The 24,575-nt window shown below is 48.4% G+C and overlaps 1 protein-coding gene across 1 annotated transcript; it reads right to left on the minus strand.

The window, feature by feature from the left end:
* Positions 1–2,093: 2,093 nt before the first annotated feature.
* LOC143929808 (uncharacterized) lies at positions 2,094–23,106 on the minus strand. The gene is made up of 5 exons (XM_077453784.1): positions 23,013–23,106; positions 22,089–22,108; positions 21,904–22,032; positions 12,571–13,449; positions 2,094–2,156 (listed from the first exon to the last, which is right to left on the minus strand). Exons 1-5 carry the CDS (start codon positions 23,104–23,106, stop codon positions 2,094–2,096), a joined length of 1,185 nt encoding a protein of 394 aa, XP_077309910.1.
* Positions 23,107–24,575: the final 1,469 nt, after the last annotated feature.

A 24,575-nucleotide genomic window follows, 5' to 3' on the forward strand; every position in this document is an offset into this window, starting at 1 on the left:
GCCATGGAATGCCGGCTCCCGGAGGGGAAGCTGGAAGACTTGCGGGCCGAACTTCAAGGGGTGGCCGGGTTGCGCAAGGTACAGCTGCGGAAGCTTCAGTCGTTGCTGGGGAAGCTGAACTTTGCGTGCCGGATCATTCCTATGGGTAGAGTTTTCTGTCGGCGTTTGTCGGCGGCCACGGCGGGGGTTCGATCGCCCACTCATTTCATCAGGCTGACGCGTGAACACAAGGAAGACCTGAAGGTGTGGCACACCTTTTTGGCGAAGTACAATGGCCGTTCCCTCTGGCCTGGTGGGCCGGTGAGCAATGGGGATTTGGATTTGTTCACTGATGCAGCGGGTTCTACAGGGTACGGCGCGTACTTTGGCGGTCAGTGGAGCGCGGCTCCTTGGCCGGTGGAGTGGGTGGAGGCGGGGCTGTGTAAGAATCTGGTGCTGCTGGAATTGTTTCCGGTAGTTTTGGCGGTGGAGGTTTGGGGGGCGGCGTTCCGAGATATGAAGGTTAGGTTGAATTGCGACAATTTGGGCGTGGTTCAGGTCATTAACCGCATCTCGGCGTCTTCCCTCCATGTCGTCCGGTTGCTGCGGCACTTGGTGCTGCGCTGCTTGGAGCTGAACATTTTCTTATATGCAGTGCATTTGCCGGGGGTTGAGAATACATTGGCTGACGCCTTGTCTCGTTTCCAGTGGGTCAGGTTTCGAGAGTTGGCGCCGGCGGCCGAAAGGGAGGGTGTCCCCTGCCCCAGCTGGATGTGGTCGATGGTCTGGGAGTCCTCGCTGGGTGGATCGAGCGGTCGGTAAGCGCCACCACTTGGCGGGCCTACGGTAAGGTGTGGTGTGAGTGGCGGGAGTTTGTTGGCCAGGTCGGCGGGGTGGCGGCTGCTGATGAGATGCAGATGTTGGTTCTCTATTTTGTGGCCCGGGGTCTGGAACGGGGCGTGTCGGTCTCCGCCATGGATCGGAAGCTGGCGGGGCTGGCCTTCTGGTTTAAGTTGCATGGATATGCGGATTTTACCAAGGGCTTTTGCATTCGGCAGGCGATGAAAGGCTATCGTCGTGCGCGAAAACGTAGGGATACCAGGAGGCCGGTGACGTTCGGCAACTTACTGGATTTGGTGGGTAGGCTGGGGTCGATTTGCTCCTCTGGGTTTGAGGCGTCGTTGTTTCGGGCGGCTTTTGCGCTGGCCTTTTTCGGCGCGTTCAGGGTTAGCGAATTGGTGAGTCCGTCGAGGGGGCTCCCTGGGGGGATTTTGGCGCAGGATGTGCGCATGTTGGGTGATAGGGTGGAGATTTTGTTACGGCGGTCTAAGACGGATCAGGTGGGTAGAGGTGTGCGCGTGTGCCTATATCGGCTGGAGGGGTCGCCATTGTGCCCCGTGCAGGCGGTGGGGGAGTTTTTGGGTGTTCGGCCAGGTGGGGACGGGACGCTGCTGGTTCACGCGGATGGGTCTTTGCTGTCAAGATTCCAATTTGTGGCAGTTTTTCGCAAATGCTTGACGGCTGCCGGCTTGGATAGCTCGCAGTTTGCCTCGCACTCCTTCCGTATTGGGGCGGCTACGGAAGCCGCTCGGTGCGGGTTGTACGAGGCAGCGGTCCGGAGGATAGGGCGTTGGGGGTCGCTTCGCTTCCGGTCTTACGTTCGGCCGGAGCTGGCGGTGGACTAGGGCCCGTGGCCGAATGTGGGGGGGGAGGTTTTCGGTGGGGTGTATGTTGTGTTGGTGTCTGTGTGTTTTCTTCAAGCCTGCTGTGATCTATGGTTTTTCTATGTTGTTGCAGATGGATTCCAGATAGGCCTCGTGTGGATATTGGGGCACTCTTATGTGTTCCGGGGGGCCAGAAGGGCAGACATGCGGCAGAATGGCAGGCAGTTGGGGGTTCCTCGGGAGGAGGCCTGTGTGCGGTGGATTGGGAGGCCGGGCATGCTGTGGGGCAGGGTGTTACCGGAGGTGCTGCACGTGGCGCGCTTGGATAGGCCGCCTGACGTGCTGGTGCTCCACGTGGGGGGCAACGATCTGGGGGGCCGGCCGGCCAGGGAGCTCATTCGTGACGTTAAGTTGGATTTCTTGCGTTTGAGCACCCTTTTCCCCGGAATGCTAATCGTATGGTCCGACATTGTGGCCAGGACATGTTGGCGGTTGGCCCGGTCCGTAGCGAGCCTGAATAAAACCAGAATTAAGGTGAACAAGAGGGTGGGCCAGTTTGTTCTCAGGAATGGGGGTTTGGTGGTTCGGCATCGGGAATTGGAAAGGGATGTTGGGCTGTATCTGTTGCGAGATGGGGTACATCTCTCAGATGTTGGGATGGATCTTTGGGCCCTGGGCTTGCAGGAGGGGATACAGCGGGCTCTGAGAGTGTGGCGGGGCTCCCAAGGGTGAGGGGGTCCCCCTTGGTAGCTGGTGACGGTGGTGGTGGCTTGTATGGTGGTAACTGACCCAGGAAATGGAAGTGTTGGGGGGCCCATTAGGGACATGGGCTCCCTGGGTTACAGCTAACGCGGGTTAGCTGATTATGGGATATTGGACACTGCGGGTAGGGAGTTGTCTCCGGGCTGATGCTATCACGGCCGGAGGCCTAGTACGGTTAGCTTGCCCGCAGTGTAACAAAGTGAGATGGTGTTGGGAAAGTGCCATACAAGCCACCGGGGTCAGAAAACTGAGGAGGTTTCAGAGTTATATATTGAGGTTTATCGAGGTTAAAATGGTTTAAATGGTTATATGTTGATATTTTGATATATATTTTATATATATTTATATATTTATAAATAAAAGGCTGCTGTGGCCAGTTATACCCCATAAAATGTGTGGTCTCATTTTCTATAGATAAGAAGCGGGAGACAGGTTGGGGGGTGTAACGGTGGGGCCGCAGTGGGGAAAAAACGAGGAGGTGCATCTTATCTACACTAGTCATGCATACTCCACGTGCAGAGCCCGCCAGGAAGTCGGCACATCGCTAATCACAGGCAGTGAGACATTGCCCGATCTCTGCAGCTGCGCATTGGGGCAATGTCTCACTGCCTGTGATTAGTGCCGACTTCCTGGCGGGCTCTGCATGTGGAGTATGCCAACAGGCCTGAGCTCAGCCTTACTAGTGAATAACTACCACCAAAAGAAAGCTCTGTCAATTAAAAAAAAAAAGATAAACTTTTTGCTTGGGTACAGCTTTGCATGACCGAAGCTGGAAATTGGACTGGGCAGAAAGGGGGTGAAAGTGTCAGGTGCACAAGTTCTTCAAAATATTTAAAAACATACTAGCATTTTACACCCCAAGTCATTAAGGGCCGGTTCACACTGCAGGCGCGGCGAGGCGTCTCTGACTTGCCTCGCCGCGACCTGCGGCGACCTCAGCGGCGACTTGCAGATGACTTCTGTATAGAAGTCAATGCAAGTCGCCCCCGAAGTCGCCCAGAAGTAGTACAGGAACCTTTTTTCTGAGTCGGAGCGTCTCGAGTCGCTCCTCTCAGAACGGTTCCATTGTACAGAATGGGGGCGACTTGCGGGAGCGAGGCGAGGCGAGTCGTGTCGCCTCGCATCGCCCGCTGTGTGAACCGGCCCTAAAGGTGGTGGCTTAGTACACATCGCCCAACAGATCTAATTACAGATCAGATGTCCAATTGGTCATTATCAGCTTCTCCTGTCTGCAACTTTAATAGTGTCATATTACAGGCACTGTTGGTAATTATTGTACGCTTGTTTTAGGTTTAGACTGCACACAGAGTTAAAAAAAGAAATCAGACTGATGTTAGGAGGTGGGGTTTGAGACTGCTTAACCGTTTGCCGACCGATGCCTGTATATATACGTCGGCAGAATGGCATGGCTGGGCAAAGTAACGTACCCGTACATTACTTTGAATTTCCTGCCGTGCGCGTGCATGCCGCAAGCTCGGTGTAAAAACAGCATCTGCCTGTTCTACCTAGTGACAGGACAATGATCTTCTGCTCCCTGTCATCAGGAGCAGCATCAGTGTAGTGTCACTGCTAGCCCATCCCCCAGACAGTTAGAAACACTCCCTCAGGACACACTTAACCCCTCCTTGCCCCCTAGTGGTTAACCCCTTCACTGCCAGTGACATTTTTACAGTAATCAATGCATTTATATTGCATTGATCGCTGTATTAATGCTAATGGTCCCAAAAATGTGTCAAAATTGTCCGATGTGTCTGCCATAATATCGCAGTCACGATAAAAATCGCTGATTGCCGCCATTACTAGTAAAAAAATTAAAATAAAAATGCCATAAATCTATCCCCTATTTTGTAGACGCTATAACTTTTGCATAAACCAATCAATAAACGCTTATTGCAGTTTTTTTAACCAAAAATATGTAGAAGAATACGTATCGGCCTGAACTGAGGAAAAAAAAAAAAAAAGAGGTGATCAAATACCACTAAATAAAGCTCTACTTAAGGGAAAAAAAAAAGGATGTCCATTTTGTTTGGGTACAAAAGTGACGCAGTGCTGAATCACAAAATGTGCTCTGGTCAGGAAGGGGGTAAATCCTTCCAGGGCTGAAGTGGTTAATAAATAATGAAAGATCAGAAAGAAAGTAAATAGGAGTAAAAAAAAAAGATAAAAAATATTAACCACTTGCTGACCGCCCTATAGCGGTTTTACTGCTACAGGGTGGCAGCTCTGAGCTGGATCATGTACTGTGTATATTTTATATACATATATATATATATATAGAAAGGCCAGTATGGTGGCCTGAAATTATGGGAGGAGCCCGGTGGAATATATAACCAGCCGTCCGCCCGTCTTCCTCGTCGGTTCCGGTGCGCGATACCTGATACGTCAGATATCAAGGGCCGACTATCCTAGACCAGACGCAGTGAGCCCATTCGCGTTGTTCGTCTCCGTCTTGACCGTCTTCCCGTTCATCAGCGTCCGTGGGTTTCGCCGTCGGAGTGTCGTCTTACCCATCGAATTTGTCGTTACACGTCGGGCCGCCTGTCGCAGGTAGGGCTTCGGCACCCCCTTTTCGGTTCATGTATTACGATGTCCCTTCAACATTCCCTGAACTCACGAACCGCTCGGATGTTTTACTGTGGCTCTCGTATTCATGTCACTGTTTCTACTTTCGATGTAGTCGTTATCACCTTCGGTCGATCACGCCACGTCAGGCGATTCATTCGCAGGTACGACATTCGAAACCGTTCGACTCCCCGAGCATTTCTATTTAGTATCGGTCGAATCGTTCGACTCACAGCCGACTGCTTGTTACGACAAAGCAAGCAGTCCGCACATATCGGTTGGTATCTGCTCCAGTTCGAATATATCTCATCATTCATGCAGTTGTGTTATGTATCTTATTTCATCTCATTCAAGTCATTTCAGTCCCACTCATTTCTACCGTTTCAAATCATTTCTGTCACTAGCCGCGCTCCGGCGCGAATCCTGTCGCACCTCTGGTGCACCGATTCGCTTTGAAGTGCCCCAGGGTTCGGCCTCATTTCTGTACATGCTCCAGAGACTGAGTCACTCGCAGGTTCACGCACGGTCCCTGATTCTTGTCTTTGTCATGGCATACCATTTCTGTCACTTATTACGCTCCAATTCGAATCTTGTCGCATTCTTCTATGCACCGATTCGTCCTGGTGTGCCCAGCTGCTACGCCTCATTTCGGTACATGCTCCAGAGACGGATTCTTTTCCGTAACCTGCAGTCCAGTCGTTGAATCCGGTCTCTGTCATGGGATATCATTTCTGTCACTTATTACACTCCAATTCGAATCCTGTCGCATTCTTTTATGCACCGATTCGTTCTGGTGTGCCCAGCTGCTACGCCTCATTTCAGTACATGCTCCAGAGACGGATTCTTTGTTGTAACCATCAGTCCAGTCGTTGAATCTTGTCTCTGTCATGGCATATCATTTCTGTCACTTATTACGCTCCAATTCGAATCCTGTCGCATTCCTTATGCACCGATTCGTTCTGGTGTGCCCAGCTGCTACGCCTCATTTCAGTACATGCTCCAAAGACAGGATTCATCTGTTTGGTTCAAGGGCTCGTCCTCTGATTCTTGTCTTTGTCATGGGTTTTTCATTTCATTTCACCTATCACGTTCCGGTACGAATAGTCACATCTGTGTACCAAATTCGTCTCGGCGTGCCCCAGGAATGGCCTCATTTCAGTACATGCTCCAGAATCCGTTTCGTGCTCGGTCGCAAGTTGTGGCATGGCGATCCGGATCTCTGTCATGGCAGGTTCTCTCATTTCACTGTCACATACCGCTTCCCGGCTTGGGTCCAGTTGATTCTTCAATGTTTGGATGCCTGCCGGGGGCCTTGCTCCTCAGCCTCATTTCATTATAGATTGCCTTCAAAAGGGAAAACACAGCTTCGTTTAGGAGTGTCTCGCTGTTTTCTCCACATACAAGCGTAGACTTCTTGCAATCGTTGCAAACACACATCCAAGCGTAGACTTCTGGCAATCGTTGCAAGCACGCATCCAGACATAGACTTCTCGCGATCATTACAAGCACGCATTCGAGCATAGACCTCTTGCACTTATTACTAGCACGCATTCGAGCATAGACCTCTTGCAATCGTTGCAAGCACGCATTCAAGCATAGACCTCTTGCAATCATTGCAAGCACGCATTCGAGCATAGACCTTTTGCATTCATTACAAGCACGCATTCGGGCATAGACCTCTTGCAATCGCTGCAAGCATGCATTCGAGCATAGACCTCTCGCGATCATTACAAGCACGCATTCGAGCATAGACCTCTTACACTCATTACAAGCATGCATTCAAGCATAGACCTCTTGCAATCATTGCATGCACGCATTCGAGCATAGACCTCTGGCGATCATTGCAAGCACGCATTCGAGCATAGACCTCTTGCACTCATTACAAGCACGCATTCGAGCATAGTTCTCTTGCAATCATGGCAAGCACGCATTTGAGCATAGACCTCTTGCAATCGTTGCAAGCAGGTGTCCAGGCACAACTTGTTGCAATCATTGCTGGCAGGCACTTCTGGCTTGCTCAATAGATTGCTTTAGGGAAAACCTGGATACCTTCCTAAATGTACGTTGTATTACGGGGTACTTATATTTATAGGTATAGTTGATCCAGGGAAAAATCCGATTGCCTCTCGAGGGGTCAGGAAGGAATTTTTTCCCCGGCTGTAGCAAATTGGCCTATGCTCTGTTGGGGGTTTTTTGCCTTCCTCTGGATCAGCTGCGGGCGTAGAATTGGGTGTGTCGGGTTGTGTGATACCTTATTTATTTTGATTTGGTTGGACCTGATGGACTTCTGTCTTTTCCGGCCTGGCTACCCATGAAGCCTACCATAATTCCTTGCAGTCGTTGCAGGCACGAGTCCTGGCACAACTCCTTGCATTAGTTGCAGGCACGCATCCTAGCATAACATCTTGCAGTCGTGGCAAGCACGCATCCCGGGTAACATCTTGCAATCATCGCAAGCACGCATCCAAACATGCATTCAAGCACAACTCCTGTAGTCTTCGCAGTGCACATGCGGTAACACGAATTGCTCACAGTCACTACGTATACATCTCCAGTGACAAACTCCCGGGCAATTGTCGCAAGCACATATTTAAACACAACTTTTAGTCACGCCAAGGCTCGTGACTTAGCATAACTTCTTGCAATCATTCGTTGGCAAGCACGTTCTCAGTGGCACACAAACTGGCTACACGTCATTTTCAGCAGCACTTAATTGGCCACTCGTCTCCCGTGGCTTTCTTACAAACCACTCACTGTTGTCTGTCTATCTGTCTCTTCCTTAGGACAGTTGAGTTCAGCTTCCGTCCCGCACCAGGATCGTGTTGTCACACGCAACTGGCTTCTTCCTGTAGCACGCCCAGGCTATTTCTAGCCAGCGTTCAGCATTTCTTATCCTTACAGTGCACGGAGAGCCATCTGTCATTACGGCCCATACAGCAAGATCCCCACCTCGGGGCATCCAGAGGCATCAGCCCATAGCCAACGGCAAACGCTCGCCATCACAACTCCCATCTTTAGGGGCATATTATATCCTCGCATATTCTCCAGTCTAGTCGTCCAAAAGACACCTACAGTCCCTACACGGCATGTTGAGTTCGCTATGCGCATCGTCCCTCAGGGTCGCGCCTTGTGTCACGCCTATTGGTTTTACTGTCCCTCTCACAGGATCCAGAGCAAGTCCTCAGCCTGGATCCCGCGGCAATAGCAGTCCTTGCTATGCGGGAGGAATTCCTATCGTCTGGGAATGGCGTCTCCCTGTTCATTCCCTCCGTGTCTTCCCTTTCGCCCCAGGTGATGACCGACGCAGCGGCCTCCACGGGCTTGCGGCTGTTTTTTGGCCACCTCCGGCTCGCAGCTCCCTGGCCTCCCCAGTTACTGGCAATTCCTGGCTGCGCCAAGGCGTCCTCTCTGTTGATTATGTCCTTCCTACGTCAACTGGTCCAGCTCTTGTTGTTGTTTCAGTTCAACATCCATTGTTCCTTTATCCACGGTAAGTTCAATCAGGCAGCGGACGCCCTCTCCCGCTGTAACCTGGCCTCTTTTCCGATCAGGTACCCGGAGCCGGACCAACATCAGCAGCTATCCCGGACTGGTCTCAACTAACCCTGGATTAGCCCCTCACCTCCTAGCGGCTACCCAACTTATCGATCACTCCCTTTCCCGCAATACCCTCAAGGCCTATCAGTCAGCCTGGAGGGCCTTTAACCGCTTCATCACGTATCACAGCACAGTGACGTCCCGTGTCAAGCGAGTCGTAGCCTTCATTTCCTACTGCCACTCGCAGTTGGTGTTATCCGTTAATACGATCCGGCTATACCTGACCGGTGTACAACATTTCACGTCCCTCCAGGACCCTACCGTACCCTCCTTATTTTCTTACCACACCGTTCGGGCTGTTATGCGCAGTGTCCAGAAGCGCCAGCCGATGGCCGGCACCAAACCACCGCCTTTCACAGGAGACGTTCTAGAACTATGTCAGATATCCTGGCCACTTCACCTTTCGGTCTCCACATGAGTGGCATTTACAAGCAGCCATACACCTGGCCTTCTACGGCTTCTTACGGCCAAGCCAGTTTACTTGTAGTAGCCTCACAGCACGCATGCTGTACAAGCACCACCTGGTCCGATACGAAGACCATTTCATCTTACACTTAGCAGTCTCCAAGACGCAGCAGCTTGGCTCGGGTATGGACATACACTTCTATAAAACCAACAACCGCTGGTGCCCGGTCACTGTTCTCATCCGCTTGTTGACCCTTTTGGCCAACCAACCAGGAACTGGCCCGCTTCTGCCTTTGCACACGAAACCTCTCAACGCAGCCCAGTTCATGGAGCATGTCAGGATACTCCTGGGCATCCTTCACCTCAATCCTGCTCACTACTCCGGACATTCATTCCGTATCGAAGCAGCTTCTACTGCCTCCCGCCAAGGGGTCCCGGTCCATGTTATCAAGAAATTGGGTAGATGGAAGTCCTCCTGTTTTGCCCGTTACATACCCAATCTGCAAATAGAGATGGCCCAGGCCTTTGTCAAACTCACCCAGTGACAGTCTTGACTCAATAAAGTGCAGCCCCTACCTGGATGTTTTGCCCCCTTATTTTGGCATACCGTACGTTAGACCAGGGCACACTTTCAGGTCCATTTCAAGTAAGCGAGTTATGTTAACCTTGTTTGTCATCCTTATCCGTATCGGTCTGAGGGCTCTGGACCATAAATAGAAAGGCCAGTATGGTGGCCTGAAATTATGGGAGGAGCCCGGTGGAATATATAACCAGCCGTCCGCCCGTCTTCCTTGTCGGTTCCGGTGCGCGATACCCGCCCACCCATCCCCTTTATCAGGGCATTTCTCTAAGCATACTCCTCAGGTGAGTACTCATTTCACCCATTTCATATTCATTTCATTTTAAGGTATGCCCCCTTATTTTGGCATACCGTACGTTAGACCAGGGCACACTTTCAGGTCCATTTCAAGTAAGCGAGTTATGTTAACCTTGTTTGTCATCCTTATCCGTATCGGTCTGAGGGCTCTGGACCATAAATATATATATATGTTATATATGCAATCCTGCACTTCCACTATGTGCGTGTTGCCAGCGGGCTACTTCTGCTATGATTATTCACAGCAAAAGCCGATCTGTGGGTCCCAATCACTTGATGTCTGCCAATACCTGCCAATCATCGCACAGAGACTCAGAATGGAGCTCTGCCTATGTAAACAAGGCCGATCTCTGTTCTGACAGGGGGTGAGCAATGGATTTTGTTTTCCTGCAAAGCAGGAACTAAAATCCATCTCTTTCCCTGGTAAAAGCAGCACATACAGTACACTAACACTGGCTAGGCACACAGTTAACCCTTTGATCGCCCTAGATGTTTAACCCCTTCCCAGCCAGTCATTAGTACAGTGACACAGTGTATATTTTTAGCACTGATCACTATATTAGTGTCATTGGTTCCCACAAAGTATCAAAAGTGTCAGTAACCGATTGTTACCCCCAATATCAGTTCTATAAGTTGCTCATCACCGTCATTACTAGGTATTAAAAAAAAAATCCATAAATAAATATATATATATATATATATATATATATATATATATATATATATATTTATGGTGTAGAGCCCTCTGACCGATACGGATAAGGATGAAAGACAAGGATAACATACACTCGCTTACTTGAAATGGACCTGAAAGTGTGCCCTGGTCTAACGTACGGTATACCAAAATAAGGGGGCATACCTTAAAATGAAATGAATATGAAATGGGTGAAATGAGTACTCATATGAGGAGTGTGCTAGAGTAAAGGCCTGATAAAGGGGACGGGTGGGCGGGTATCGCGCACCGGAACCGACGAGGAAGATGGGCGAACGGCTGATTATATATACCACCGGGCTCCACCCATAATTTCAGGCCACCATACTGGCCTTTCTATTTATGGTGTAGAGCCCTCTGACCGATACGGATAAGGATGAAAGACAAGGATAACATACACTCGCTTACTTGAAATGGACCTGAAAGTGTGCCCTGGTCTAACGTACGGTATACCAAAATAAGGGGGCAAAAACACTCAGGTAGGGGATGCATTTTATTGAACCAAGACTGTTACTGGGTAAGTTTGACAAAGGCCTGGGCCATCTCAATCTGCGGATTGGGTACGTAACGGGCAAAACAGGAGGACTTCCATCTACCCAACTTTTTGATAACATGGACCGGGACCCCTTGGCTGGAGGCCGTTGAAGCTGCCCCGATGCGAAATGAATGTCCTGAGTAGTGCGCAGGATTGAGGTGAAGGATGCCCAGGAGTATCCTGACATGCTCCATGAACTGGGCTGCGTTGAGAGGTTTTGAGTGAAAGGGTAGAAGTGGGCCAGTCCCTGGTTGATCGGCCAAAAGGGTCAACAAGCGGGTGAGGACAGTAACCGGACACCAGCGGTTGTAGGTCTTATAGAAGTGTATGTCCGTACCTGGGCCAAGCTGCTGTGTCTTGGAAACCGCTAAGTGTAAGATGAAATGGTCCTCGAACCTGACTAGATGGTGCTTGCACAGCATACGTGCCGAGGGGCTACTGCAGGTAAACTCGCCTGGCCGCAAGAAGCCGTAGAAGGCCAGATGTATGGCTGCTTGCAGGACGACACTGACATGGAGACCGAAAGGTGAAGAGGCCAGAATATCTGACATGTCCCTGAACACTTCGCCTGTGATAGGCAGCCGTTTGATGCTGGAAACCGGCCGACGCTTCTGAATGCCGCGCATGAGAGCCCGGACGGCGTGAAAGGTAAATAAGGAGGGCTTGGTAGGGTCCTGGAGGGACGTGAAGTGTTGTACCCCAGCCAAGTACAACCGGATTGTGTTGAAGGACAATGCCAAGTCTGAATGGCAGTAGGAAAGGAAGGCAAGGACTTGTTTGACCCGGGAGGACTCTGTATTGTGAGATGATGCGAAGCGACTAAAGGCCCTCCAGGCCGACTGATAGGCCTTGCGGGTATTGTCTGAGAGGGAGTGATCAATGAGTTGAGTCGCTGCTGACAAGTGTGGGGCTAATCCAAGATCAGTTGAGACCAGTCCGGGATAGCTGCTGATGTTGGTCCGGCTCCGGGCACCTGATCAAAAAATGAAACAAAGTTAAAGCGGGAGAGGGCATCCGCCACCTGATTAAATTTGCCGGGAACAAAGGAACAATGAAGGTTGAACTGAAACAATAATGAGAGCTGGGTCAGTCGCCGCAGGAAGGACATAATCTGTAGAGACCTGGACCTGCCTTTATTAACAATCTCCGCAGTGGCCAGGTTATCTGTAGAAAAGACCACCGTCTGGCCCGACCAGCTGCGGCCCCAGGTGTGTGCAGCGGCTACAATGGGATAAAGCTCAAACAGGGAGGACGTCTCAGTGAAGCCAGGAATAGCCAGTATCTGTGGAGGCCAGGGGGCTGCGAGCCAGAGGTTGCCAAAGATTGCTGCAAAGCCCGTGGAGGCCGCCGCGTCGGTCACCACCCGAGGTGAAAGGGCGGACACGGAGGGGACGAACAGGGACACTCCGTTCCAAGAAGATAGGAATTCCTCCCACATGGCTAGGTCTGCCATAGCCGGGGAATCCAGGCTGAGTACTTGCTCCGGGTCCTGAGAGTGGGATAATAAGGCTAACAGGCGTGACACGAACGAGCGCCCCTGGGGGATGATGCGCATAGCGAAATTAAGCATACCAAGAAGGGACTGAAGTTGTCTCTTGGTACAAGTCCTGGCATGAGTGAAGTCCCTCAGGACCGTCCTGATGCGGGTCAGTTTATCCGGGGGAAGGCTGGCCTGCATAGTGTTAGTGTCTAGGCTGACCCCGAGGAAGGTGATAGCCTGCGACGGACCCTCCACCTTGTGCTCGGCGATGGGGACATTAAGATTATTGAAGACTACCCTCAACTTACCCAGATCTCGTGGAGGAGAGCCGGGTGGCTCTATCAGCAGGAAGTCATCCAGATAATGAATGACTTCCTGACACTGAGCTACGTGTAACAAGATCCAAGCAAGAGCCTGCGCGAAGGTGTCGAAGAGCCAAGGACTACTCTTGGACCCGAACGTGAGTTTAGTGGCAAAGTAGTACCGCTGCCTCCACTTGATTCCATGCCAGCACCAGAGGGACGGATGGATGGGAAGAAGTTTAAAAGCGTTTGAGATGTCGGCCTTGGAAAGCCAGGTACCTGTGCCTGTTTTAAGAATGGCCTGGATGGCCATGTCTACCGATGCATATTTAAGGGAGAACTCCTCAGAGGGAATAAGAGAATTGAGGCTGGGAACCGTAGAGGAATGAGGCGCTGACAAATCATAAACCAATCTGAGTTTATTAGAGAACTTGCCCTTGACAAGCCCAATAGGGCTGACTCGCCAGGTGTTGAAAGGGGGCTGTACAAAAGGGCCGATGACAAAGTCCTGATCTAGCTCAGATTGCAGCAGTTGGTCGATGGCTTGTTCATCCGTGGCTGCTGACCGTAGGTTCTGGCATTCGTGCGTGAAGTGAGGGAGAGAGATAAGTCCAGTGTGAAAACCTTCCGTGAAGCCCTGGACGAGGAAGGCGGACAGTGAGGGGGTAGGGTGACTGGAAAGGTAGACACTAAGCCATGAAACATTGAGCCGGCTTAGTCAAGACCTTTTGAGCTGCTTGATCTCACACATGAGCCGGGGGTGAGCTCTATGACACTGGGTGCACACATGGAGCAGCCTACACTGACTGAAATTACACGACCCACTGTTGTAGTTGTTGCAGATCGGAGCACCGCCCATGGTCTTAACTGGGCGCCCTAGCTTATCGGTCTGTGGCGGGCGAGCTGGTGCTTGCAGGCCCTGAGCGGTACCCGAGGTAGATGGACCGTCGAAGGGCGGGGCTGCCACTGAGGTAGCGCACCAGGCCGCAGTATGTGTTGCTGACTGGCAGATTGCACACAGAGGGGACCGTAGCCCCGCGAAGTGGCGGCAGAACAGTTCGGTGTCCATGGTGCTCCAGTCCGTAGGGGTCTGGAACTGGGAGAGCCTGGCGGCTGCTTTAGCGGAGAAGGAGCGGTGGTAGTCATAGAATGAAAACCCGCCGTACTTGTACCCCAGGTCAACTACCACATGGAGGTACCGATCCAGCTCCTCCCTCCTGCCAGGGGAGGCTGAGCAAATGATGTCCCTCATCATGCCGAAGGCCAAGGTAAACTCGGTGATAGAGAGTTTCCTGTCTAGTCTGGGATCCTTGGCTTTGAGGACCACTGATACGTCCCCCCAAGTATACGCCTTATTCTCTGCCAGCTCGTGAATCGAGATCAGAAGAGAAGCCAAATTGACGTCTTTGCCCTCTAAGATGTCCTTCCTGATGTTTGCTGACACCAAATGAGACGGGTACACTATTGGTGCACCTCCGGAGATACCTGCGGGAGGACTAACAACTGGCTGGGATGCTGGTATTGGCGGAGAAACAGAGGGGTGGGTCTCGAGGAGGGCCACTCGGCCCTGCAGATCTGACATCGAGGTTGTGAGGGACGACACCAGGGAGTGGAGCTGCGAGATAGAGGAGGCGATGGAGCCCAATGAGGCCTGCTGAGCAGAAGCCTCCACCACCGCGGGGGGAGGAAACAGGAGCCGGAAAAGCTCTGCCTTTCTGGCTGTTGCTGGAAAGGGCACACCCCTGCGTCTCAGCTCGGCTGTCAGCCTGGGAATGGTCCATGCTCTGAAGGCCCTTTGGCTGCCATTTTCTGAAACGGATGGAGACAATGGAGCCGTGAGGTCCTCGATGTCAGCCTGGGACATGGTGGCAGAACGTGGGTCTGATGAGGCTACAAGCCCTCTGATCCGGGTTTTCTCCTAATACGGACCTACAAGGGGTGACATGGATTATAACTGGTTGGAGACTCCTAAAGAAATACCTGTTTTAAAGAAGGATGCTTTGCTGAAGGGCGTTTTCCCACTAGATGATTATGCTTACCTAAGGAGGCACCGTCCGACCAGGTGCAGGCTGGACCTACTGAACTTGACTGACCTGAGGAGATGAAGGTGAAGTTTTTGTTTGAGACTCCCACCTAACGAAGGCTAGCTAACAGTGGAGGTGAGACTTCAGACATGAGATGAAAATGACACAAATGAAAGAAACAGATGAAATTTTTTCTCTTCTCTTCCCCCCTACCCCCTTTTATTATATATATATATTTTTTTTTCGAATACTTTTTTCTTTTTTTTCTTTTTTTTCCTCTTTTTTTTTTTTTTTATCGCGAAATGAGGTTGACGAGCAAGGGCCCCCCGATAAGAATCCAACATTGAAGAATCAACTGGACTAGAAGCGGGAAGCGATACGTGACCGTGATATGAGTAAATCTGCCATGACAGAGATCCGAATCGCCATGCCACAAACTTGCGACCGAGCACGAAACGGAAACTGGAGCATGTACTGAAATGAGGCCATTCCTGGGGCACGCCGGGACGAATTGGTCCATGAATGTGAATTATTCGTACCGGAACGTGATAGGTGAAATGAAATGAAACCCATGACAAAGACTGGAATCAGAAGACGAGCCCATGCACCTAACAGATGAATCCTGTCTTTGGAGCATGTACTGAAATGAGGCGTAGCAGCTGGGCACACCGGGACGAATCGGTGCATCCAATAAATGCAACAAGATTCGAATCGGAGAGTAATAAGTGACAGAAATGATATCCCATGACAGAGACAGGAATCAACGACTGGACTGATGGTAGCAACAAAGAATCCGTCTCTGGCGCATGTACTGAAATGAGGCGTAGCAGCTGGGCACACCAGAACGAATCGGTGCATAAATAATATGCGACAGGATTCGAATTGGAGTGTAATAAGTGACAGAAATGATGTCCCATGACGGAGACAGGATTCAACGACTGAACTGTAGGTTTACCAAAGAATCCGTCTCTGGAGCATGTACCGAAATGAGGCGTAGCAGCTGGGCGCACCAGGACGAATCGGTGCATAGAGGAATGCGACAGGATTCGAATTGGAGCGTAATAAGTGACAGAAATGGTATGCCATGACAAAGACAAGAATCAGGGACCGTGTGTGAACCTGCGAGTGATTCAGTCTCTGGAGCATGTACAGAAATGAGGCCGAACCCTGGGGCACTTCAAAGCGAATCGGTGCACCGGAGGTGCGACAGGATTCGCGCCGGAGCGCGACTAGTTACAGAAATGATTTGAAACAGTAGAAATGACTGGGACTGAAATGATTGAAACGAGATGAAATGAGACACATAACATAATTGCGTGAATGAAGAGACATATTCGAACTGGAGCAGACCAAGCGAAACGTGCGGACTGTTTGCCTTGTCGTAACAAGCAGTCGGCTGTGAGTCGAACGATTCGACCGCTACCAATAGAAATGCTCGGGCAGTCGAACGGTTTCGAATGCCGTACCTGCGAATGAATCGCCTGACGTGGCGTAATCGAACGTGTCGAACGATGATAACGACTACATCGAAAGTAGAATACAGTGACATGCGTACGAGGCCACCGAAAACATTCGATATGAAAGAACCGAGCGGCTCGTGAGTACAAGCATGATGACGGTACATCGAAAACATAATGAAAAGAGGGTGCCGAAGCCCTACCTGCGACAGCCGGCCCGAGGCGTAGCGACAAATTCGATGGGTACGACGACACTCCGACGGCGAAACCTACGGACGCTGATGGACGAGACGGTTTGTCAAAAAATTGGAGACGAATAACGCGGGAACTGACGAACAGGCTCACTGCGTCTGGTCTGGATAGTCGGCCCTTGATATCTGACGTATCAGGTATCGCGCACCGGAACCGACGAGGAAGATGGGCGAACGGCTGATTATATATACCACCGGGCTCCACCCATAATTTCAGACCACCATACTGGCCTTTCTATATATATATATATATATATATATATATATATATATATATATATATATATATATATATATATATATATATTATTTTTTTTTCATATGCTATAACTTTCAAGTAAACGAATCAATATACGTTACTTAATTATTATTTTTTTTACCAAAAACATAGCAGGGCCTAAATTTATGAAGAAATTTGATTTTTTTTTTTTTTTTTTTTTTATATATATTTTTTCAGAATTGTTGGTCTCTATTGTTTATAGCACAAAAAATAAAACACAGTGGTTGTAAAATATCACCAAAAGAATGCTCTATTTATGGAAATTTTATTTGGTTACAGCGTTGCATGACAGTTAAAATAACGCAGTGCCATATAGTAAAAAATGGACTGGTCATGCATGAGGGGGGGGGGGGGGGTAAATCTTCCAGAGGTCAAGTGGTTAAAGAAAATAATGATAAAATAAAAGCAGGATAGAAATGAAAATATCTGACCTGTAGCAAAGCTTTGTATAAAGTGATAGGACTCATTTCACAGTGCTAACATAGGAATAAAGATCTTTATTTAAGCCATGGGATTGTAAGTTTTAAATATCAATCAAAATAACGGTCACTTTAATAATAAAAAAAATAATTTTGTATGTGAGATCTGTATACTGAGCCTAGAGGCTGAATTCACAATGCTAACACACCAGATGAAAGGTCCCTTTAAAAAAACGGCAGTTATTCTTGGCTGAGTGCCAGAGATCTAAAAATAGAACGTCAGTTACTCTTGGCTGAGTGCCAGCTGCCCCTATATATAAGAGCGAGCTCAGTAGGATTCTGCCAGTCCTAGAGTGTTTACTGAACAGAGCAGACCTGTTTTGTTTTCTCTGGCGATATTTTGCTTGCGATTTTATCCTAGCGATTTAATACTAGCGATTTCATTTTAATACAATTGTATTGTAATTTCATTCTTGAACCCTTCAAGCGTGCTTGAATTCTTCAGAATGAGATTTTTTCAGTGTAAAAAAGCTGTTTATCACAATAACACCAAAGATAAACAGACCACTGGAAGACCACCTATGGAAGGAGGTATCATTGAACAGCCTGCAGATACCCCAATCAAGAAGCCTTCAAGAATGAAGAGGGCTCAAGTTTTTCTCCGTGGCTGCTTTAGAGCCGCCGCTGGATGCTTTTGTGTCAGCTGTAAAGCGTGTGGTCCACACCAGAAGACAGACTGGACTGGTGAGTATTGAGAATATTGCTAGATTCATTTTCTACTTTTCCCCATTGATGACAGGTGACATTCCCATATGAACATATGTATAGGGATGGCCATGAACAGGGCACAGTGACTGGCACACATGGTCCTGGATAGACATACATTGGAACAAGCAGTGTGGGGAGTAAATCACATAGTGAATGGGAAGGAGACAAGCCTGGTCCACATTAGAATTGCTGGGTTGTGTCTTGTAAACACCAATCTGCAGATTATTGTTTTTAATTAAGAGAAGCATATGGTAGATCTTACAAAACACAACCCTGCAGTCTGATCCCTACAGATCCCTTTTCATTGGGAAATGATTAGGACTGTTAGCAGCTCTCTGGTCTCCTTGAACTGTAGAATGATGTCTGTTCATTTCTAACAATGAAAGCCTCTTCCACAGATCCACAACGATCAGAATCAGAGGGGGGGGGGGGGGCGGTCAGGTGGAGATTTGTGTCCTGCATAATTTCTATATCATCACCCCTGACAGTCTGTATACAATATGGAGCTGATAATTATACCCAATTCCTGGTGTTGGGTATCATAAATTAACCATTGTGTACAGGGAACCCCTCCGCTCACCCCCACCCCTCTGCCAACCAACCTTTTCTTATTTTAACAAGCTTTGCATGCCCATTACTACAGGCTAGGCTTTATCCCCTCTGTTATCACCTGGTATTCTGGCCAGTGACACACCCATTGTATTAGAGTGCCTACACTCTGGATGAAGGAGCACAGGGGGCACAGCAGACAGCAGCATTGCGAGTCTGGAAGGAGGGGAGTGTTAGAATTACTAGCAGATTTAGATATACTAACAAATGGAAGCCAAATTCCAACTAATAAAAGCTGATCATTGTAAGCACCCCTGCCAGTGGTAAATGGTTTATCTTATCCCTTTAACTCAGGGTTTCTTGGAGGAACCATTTGCAAAAAGTATGAGATCTTGTGGAACTCAAATCTACAGCTCAGGGAACTTTGGATGTGATCATGTAGATATATCAACAATATTTGTAGAAATATCATTAAATCAGGGTTTCTCATCCAGGGTTCTGCAGAAAATCAACTTTGTGGCAGATGCATATACATCCAATTTTGTTTCAGTACTATCAGTGAACATAACATCCCACCCCATACACAGCATATCCCTCCATACACAGCATCAATGGAATAAGCTGTCCTGCAACTTTATTACACATTTGCACATGCACAGCATCCCACCCCACACTCTGCATATCCCTCCATACACAGCATCTCACACCATATACAGTATCCTACCCCATACACGGCATCCCATTCCATGCACAGCATTCTATACACGCCATCTGTATCAGCAACATATGCCTGCTCTCTCCTCCCAGCGCCACCCTTTGAGTTCACAGGAGGCATCGGGTATCAATGCAAGCTGATAGTACTCACTATAAGTGCGCATTGAAAACAATATTTAGCGGATATACATCTGCCACAATGTTGATCTGTTGTGGAACCCCTGAGAACTTCTGGCAGAAAAATTCTGCTCTTACGAATACATTTGCAGCACAGCTTATTCTATTGAAATTCAATAAACTTACTGGCAGCATCACCAGATAAACATAAGGAATGACAGCCTAAAAAAGAAAACTAATGCAGCTAGAACATCTAAAGCCGCGTACACACGTAGCCGTCTGTCCGACGTACTTAGTCTGGCGAACTTCCCGCCAGACTGTCCGTCGGTCTTTCCGAACGGGCTACTTGCCCACACACAGTACGCCGTATTAGTCTGCTGAAAAAGTGCCAAGTCCGCCGTACTGTCCGCCCTACTTTTGAAATGAACGGACTCGCCCACACACGCGGAGGAAAGTCCGCTCATTTCGAGCGTGTCTCCAGGTAGGCGGGGCCAGCGAAGGATGCGTCGCTGGCCCCGCCGCCTGGTATGGACTTAAAGGGGAACCCCAACGCCGAAAAAAATCGGTGTGGGGGTCCCCCCAGGTCCACATCAGACCCTTGTCCGAGCACGCTACCCGGCCGGCCAGGAAAGGGGGGACAAGCGAGCGCCCCCCCTCCTGAGCCGTACCAGGCCACGTGCCCTCAACATGGGGGGTGCCTTGGGGAAGGGGGAGCCGCGCAGCACCCCCACCCCAAAGCACCTTGTCCCCATGTTGATGAGGACAAGGGCCTCTTCCCGACAACCCTGGTCGTTGGTTGTCGGGGTCTGCGGGCGGGGGGCTTATGGGAATCCGGGAGCCCCCTTTAATAAGGGGGCCCCGGATACCGGCCCCCCACCCTATGTTAATGAGTATGGGGTACAATGTACCCCTACCCATTCACCTGTAAAATAAAGTACAAAAAAAAAACACAACACACAAGATAAAATAGTTTATTGCACAGCTCCGGGGGTCTTCCGTCTTCGGGGGTCTTCTCGCCGGACTCCTCCGCTATCTTCTTGGAGCTCTTTTGCTAGCGGAGGAGCCCAGCTTTCTTTCTCGCCGCCGGCCACTTCTTCCGACTTCGGGGGTCTTGTCCCCCTGTTCGGTTCTTCTGGCGGGCCCCCGCGCCTTCTTCTAGCTCTTTTATAGGCGGTAGCCCGGTCTTCTGTGGCTGGTATTCCGATAAGCCCGCAGACCCCGACAACCAACGGCCAGGGTTGTCGGGAAGAGGCCCTTGTCCTCATCAACATGGGGAGAAGGTGCTTTGGGGTGGGGGGGCTTGGTACGGCTCGCTCGTCCCCCCCCCTTTCCTGGCCGGCCGGGTAGCGTGCTCGGACAAGGGTCTGATGTGGACCTGAGGGGGCCCCCACGCTGATTTTTTTCGGCGTTGGGGTTCCCCTTTAAGTCCATACCACGCGGCGGGGCCAGCGACGTATCCTTCGTGGGCCCCACCTAACTGGAGACCCGCTCGAAATGAGCGGACTTTTCTCCGGGCGGGAAAAGGCCATTCATTTCAAAAGTACGGCGGACTGGCACACACACGGCCGGATTGTCCGCCGAAATGCGAGTCCGGCGGGAAGATTGGAGTGTAAAACTACTTTCTAAGTCTGCCGTACTTTCGGGTCAAAAAAGTATGCCGGAGGCTACACACGGGGGGATTGTTTGGCGGACTTCAGTTTGCCGGACTTTTCCACCCGCTTGTTTGATCGTGTGTACGCGGCATAAGAATTGGTAAGCTGCAATAGGTTTTCTTTTGGGTTAAATACCAATTTAATATAGATCAATAAAAGGGACAGTATGAATATCTATAAACCAGTGATATGCAATCAATACATATATATTCCTACTATATTAGTCTTTTCTCTTTTTTCTCCCTGCCAAAAACAAACATATCAACAGAACAAATGGATCTGTGCACAGTTTATTTTGTCCCATTGATATTTAGGATGTTGGCAGAATTATTGATGCCACACTCTACCCTCTACACTATTTTTCTAATATATCAACACAGTGTCAGGCTGGTGTAAGACCCAATAGTGGAAGACCCATCTCCTGTCTGATCTCAGGGATGACATATGACACACAAAAAGAGAAGGATTCCCCTTGGGGTAGGACTCAAATGGTAGTTAGAAAGTTATGTAAAGATAATCATATATTTATTAAGATATAAAAGATATTAAAATACAAAGATAAAAACATGAATCATGGAGTGTACATATCAACCATAACGGATATCGCAAGTAGTTCGAAATAGATGGCAATGAGTTGAATCCTTCACCGAACACGTTTCAGATTCTACAAGAGATACGCCTTCCTCAGGGGTACACAGAATATAAAGACTCTATAATGCGAGTACAAACAATCAAATGTCTATACCTGTCAATAGCAAATACTGTGGTATTACAAAGATCTATTGAATACAACTTACAATTGCAACCATAAGATACCTATAGCGACAATCCATAAGATTAAAAGCAACATCAAAAATAGCGCAGCAGCCACGGGAGACCGTCATCACCCTTGGAGACCCAGTGTAGAACAATATGCAATATAAAGCCTAAAAATCATCAAAAGAGGGACTTACTACATGTGGGACATGAAAAAGGAACCAACTGAGGCCCATGAAAAAGATCCTACAATGAAAAAACAAGAGAGAGATATGACAAAGATGTGGAGAGACAGAGTATGTGCAAAGTATATTGTATACCTGTATTGCCTAGTTGTATAAGGAGATCATAGGTTCATATGCATACCTGGGTATGTGCTCAGGGGCAGGAGTGGAAGACAGATGTCCGTCTTCTAATTATAGTATAAGGGAGACACTGAAGGGACAGAATATATATATGTTTACATTACTACTAACACTGTACCGCAGGTGCAACAAACTACATCAGCATCAGTGCTATATATGGTTCCGGCTTCCACCAGTGTGATGATAAATGGATCACACGATATTCAGAGCATATAACCAAAAATAAGTAATATATAGTTCAATAAAGTTAAAACAAATGTTCCTCCCTAATAGGTATCCTATAACATGTAATAATATGTCTGTGGACAAAAAGTACAAGCAACATCAAATCCAAATGTGCCCTGGAGTCCACAGAAATGGATACCCCACGCATAGAGGTAGACAAACATCTCAAAGATGAACCTCCAAACCAAAGGAAATCTAGCCCAAAGCAAAGGCAAAAACAACCAGGCTTAGCATTATACCTTCAAAGCTGTAGAAGTCTGACTTGTGTCTCTTCAACTGGTCTCATGTGAACAGGTTGCATTTCCTATTCGCAATCATTGACCCAATTTAAATAGTGTCCAGGCATATGAGCCGACGCGCCCAGCAATTAACATCAACTGGGTGCCATCAGCACAAACGAGGACCATCACGTCGCCATGCCACGCATGCCTAGACACTATTTAAATAGGGTCAATGATTTTTAACAAGAAATACAACCTGTTCACATGAGACCAGTTGAAGAGACACAAGTCAGATTTCTACAGCTTTGAAGGTATAATGCTAAGCCTGGTTGTTTTTGCCTTTGCTTTGGGCAGATTTCCTTTGGTTTGGAGGTTCATCTTTGAGATTTTTGTCTACCTCTATGCGTGGGGTATCCATTTCTGTGGACTCCATGGCACATTTGGATTTGAGGTTGCTTGTACTTTTTGTCCACATACCCCATGTTATGGGATAACTATTATGGAGAAACAGTTGTTTTAACTTTATTGAACTATATATTACTTATTTTTGGTTATATGCTCTGAATATCGTGTGATGCATTTATCATCCCACTGGTGGAGCCGGAACCATATATAGCGCTGATGTAGGTTGTTACATGAGCGGTACAGTGTTAGTAGTAATATATATATATATATATATATATATATATATACACATACTCTGTCCCTGCAGTGTCTCCCTTATACTATAATTAGAAGAAGGACATCTGTCTTCCACACCTGCCACTGAGCACATACCCAGGTATGCATATGAACCTATCATCTCCTTATACATCTAGGCAATACAGGTATAAAATATACTTTGAACATTTTCTGTGTCTCTCCACATCTTTGTCATATCTCTCTTTTTTTCATTGTAGGATCTTTTTCATGGGCCTCAGTTGGTCCCTTTCTCATGTCCCACATGCAGTGAGCCCCTCTTTTATTGATTTTTGGGCTTTATACTGAATATTTTTCTACACTGGGTCTTCAAGGGCGATAGCGGTCTCCCGTGGCCATTGTGCTATTTTTGATGTTGCCTTATGGAGTGCGCTATAGGCATCTGATGGTTGCAATTGTAAGTTATTCAATAGATTTTTGTAATACAACAGTATTTGCTAATGACATGTACCCCTGAGGAATGAGTATCTCTTGTAGACTCCAAAACGCGTCCCGTGAAGGATTCAACTCCTTGCCATCTATTTTGACTACTTGCGATATCAGTTATGGTTGACATGTTTTTATCTTTGTATTTTCTTAATAAATGTAGGATTATCTTTATATAACTTCCTGACTACTATTTGAGTGCCGTTAAAGTCCTACCCCAAGGGGAATCCTTCTTTTTGCATTTGTCTATCAGGATGCTGGCACTGTGATACAATCACTGCTACCTCTCTTCTATAACACACTTGTTATAGAACACTGCCCAGCACATATTGGGTGGGTGGTGTGAGGGCCTTGCACCGGCCCTGGATTTACCAAGCTCTGAAACAATGTGCAGCTAGGCAGGTGATATAGCTAGTTCCGGTTGCAGCTTCACAACTTCCTTTGTGATCAGCTCACTCATTTTAAAGTCTATCATCACACCACTGAATATACTTGTTGCCAACTACTTTGACTGACTTGTAGTAAGTATCATATCCAGTGGGTTATTATAAGTGCCAGGCAACCAGAATTTTTAAAACAACCAAGAGTCGTCCCTGTATCCCTGTCATGGAGGATTTATTGTCCCTGGCACTGGAGTTTTGAACTTTGCTGTCTATAATTCGATTTTCTACAAAGATACATTTATCAAATGTAGGTGAAGGTTCTATATCTGATTTCCTTTTCTTATTGCAGATGTATACAGCAGACACAGCTCACACAGCAGGCCTGCCCCAGTGA

The sequence above is a fragment of the Lithobates pipiens genome, unplaced genomic scaffold (assembly GCF_037356315.1).
Source record: "Lithobates pipiens isolate NorthernLeopardFrog02 unplaced genomic scaffold, aLitPip1_a1.2 Scaffold_25, whole genome shotgun sequence".
Lineage (NCBI taxonomy): Eukaryota > Metazoa > Chordata > Amphibia > Anura > Ranidae > Lithobates > Lithobates pipiens.

What these genes read in the sequence shown, in the direction of transcription:
- LOC143929808 (XM_077453784.1), bottom strand. Translation starts at nt 23,106, where the DNA reads ATGGAGTCCACAGAAATGGATACCCCACGCATAGAGGTAGACAAAAAT. An exon ending in GATCTTTTTCATGGGCCTCA is followed by an intron (nt 22,033 to 22,088) that starts GTTGGTTCCTTT and finishes GATGATTTTTAG; the next exon opens with GCTTTATATTGCATATTGTT. An exon ending in ACTCTCAGGACCCGGAGCAA is followed by an intron (nt 2,157 to 12,570) that starts GTACTCAGCCTG and finishes GGTTTTATTCAG; the next exon opens with GCTCGCTACGGACCGGGCCA.